A 1,439-nucleotide genomic window follows, 5' to 3' on the forward strand; every position below is an offset into this window, starting at 1 on the left:
CGGATTGCACACTCTGATTTTGCAGCGTGAAGACCATAGGATCGGGCTCACCCGGGGGGCGTGGGTTTGATGATCCGCGAAAGATTTCTCTGGTCTCGCTGGTCAGGTCCGTGACAGATGGAGCCCATGAATCATGTGATAGGCGGGGCAGTCGGGGGCTGGGGCCTCGGCTGGAGCTGGGCCGACCGCGGGCGCTGGGGAAGACGAATCGTCACGGCCAGCGCTTGTAACTGGGCTCGTTGGACTCATCAGAACAAAGGAGCAAGGGGGGGGGGGGGGGGCAGGGCTGAGCAGAGCATCGCGCCGTCATTTTGTTGTCACATTATCGACCAATGGTGTAATAAAGTTAGTAGAAATAGAAAAGCAGCCAGAACGGGATATTGATTCTTCTTCGTCTTCTTTTTAGCAGATGATAGCTACTTTAAAAACCCTTAGACTGAACATTAAGAATATAAGTTACCTTAAGGTGTCAGCTAGCTGTTTTTGGCGCTGGCGGAACCGTGTACAGCTATAAACAAATAATGGCAACTATATGAGAGAATATTAGAACACAAACCTGTCCTTAAATTTGTATCATCTGCTTGCAAGATCGATTCTTGATTGAGATTTTTAAACTTTTGCAAGTAGACAGGTTTGCCCTTCTGGTGATGTAATCCGTGACTGAGACCACGCCCCATTAAACTTCCTTTCACACTCGACCTCTTGATAGGCTCAAGACCTCAACCCCCTTCCCTTCCCCTTCTCTTTCTTATTTTTTTGGCGTATACCCCCCGCGGGCCAAAGATCCCCGCTTGAATATGCAAGACCCATCTTCTTACCGCTTGCTGGTTTGTGCTTCCAGGCCCGGCTCGGCTGGGCGTCCCCGGGCCCGGACCAGGTCGGCGGCGAGCCGGGGGCGGGGGCGGGGGCGTTGCAGAGGAGGGCGCCCCTGCCCCCGCCCCCGCCCACCCTTCACCAGTGCACCCAACCGCCCCCCAAGACATCCGAAGGGGTGCTCTACCTGCTGCGCAGCCGGAGCCTGTCGTTCGACCCCTCGCAGCCGCTGCACTATCGGGTGAGTAGACCATACAACATTAACTTAAATGAGTATTGTGTACGTATGCGTAGTTGTATAAATTATTTTAAGCAACAACCCATCTGTCGTTATATGTCAGGGTTGCTGACTGGCTATTTGAACCAGGGTAGTCCGCGAGTGTTGAAATGGCTTTGTGCACGGTTGCAGTGGCTAGTCTTCGTGAGTCTGGCCGTCCTCTACAACCTCGTCTTCACTATCGGCCGCGCCGTCTTCTGGGAGCTGAACCGGGCCATCCCGACCAGGCTCTGGTGGACATTCGACATCACCTCGGACCTCATCTACGTGCTGGACACGATTGTGCACGCGCACGAAGGTGATTCGACCGGATTCTTTTGTGTGTGTCTCTCTCTCTCTCTCTCTCTCT

At 53.7% G+C, this 1,439-nt stretch overlaps 1 protein-coding gene across 1 annotated transcript in view; it reads left to right on the plus strand.

Moving 5' to 3' along the window:
* Positions 1-797: 797 nt before the first annotated feature.
* LOC127748678 (cyclic nucleotide-gated cation channel subunit A) overlaps positions 798-1,439 on the plus strand; it is a 7,980-nt gene continuing 7,338 nt past the window's right edge. The window contains exons 1-2 of the mRNA XM_052265826.1: positions 798-827; positions 1,223-1,388. Of these exons, the coding sequence (XP_052121786.1) occupies positions 798-827; positions 1,223-1,388 (196 nt within the window). The remainder of the gene's footprint in view (positions 828-1,222; positions 1,389-1,439) is intronic.

Source organism: Frankliniella occidentalis, unplaced genomic scaffold (assembly GCF_000697945.3).
Source record: "Frankliniella occidentalis isolate FOCC.00 unplaced genomic scaffold, Focc_3.1 Scaffold31, whole genome shotgun sequence".
Lineage (NCBI taxonomy): Eukaryota > Metazoa > Arthropoda > Insecta > Thysanoptera > Thripidae > Frankliniella > Frankliniella occidentalis.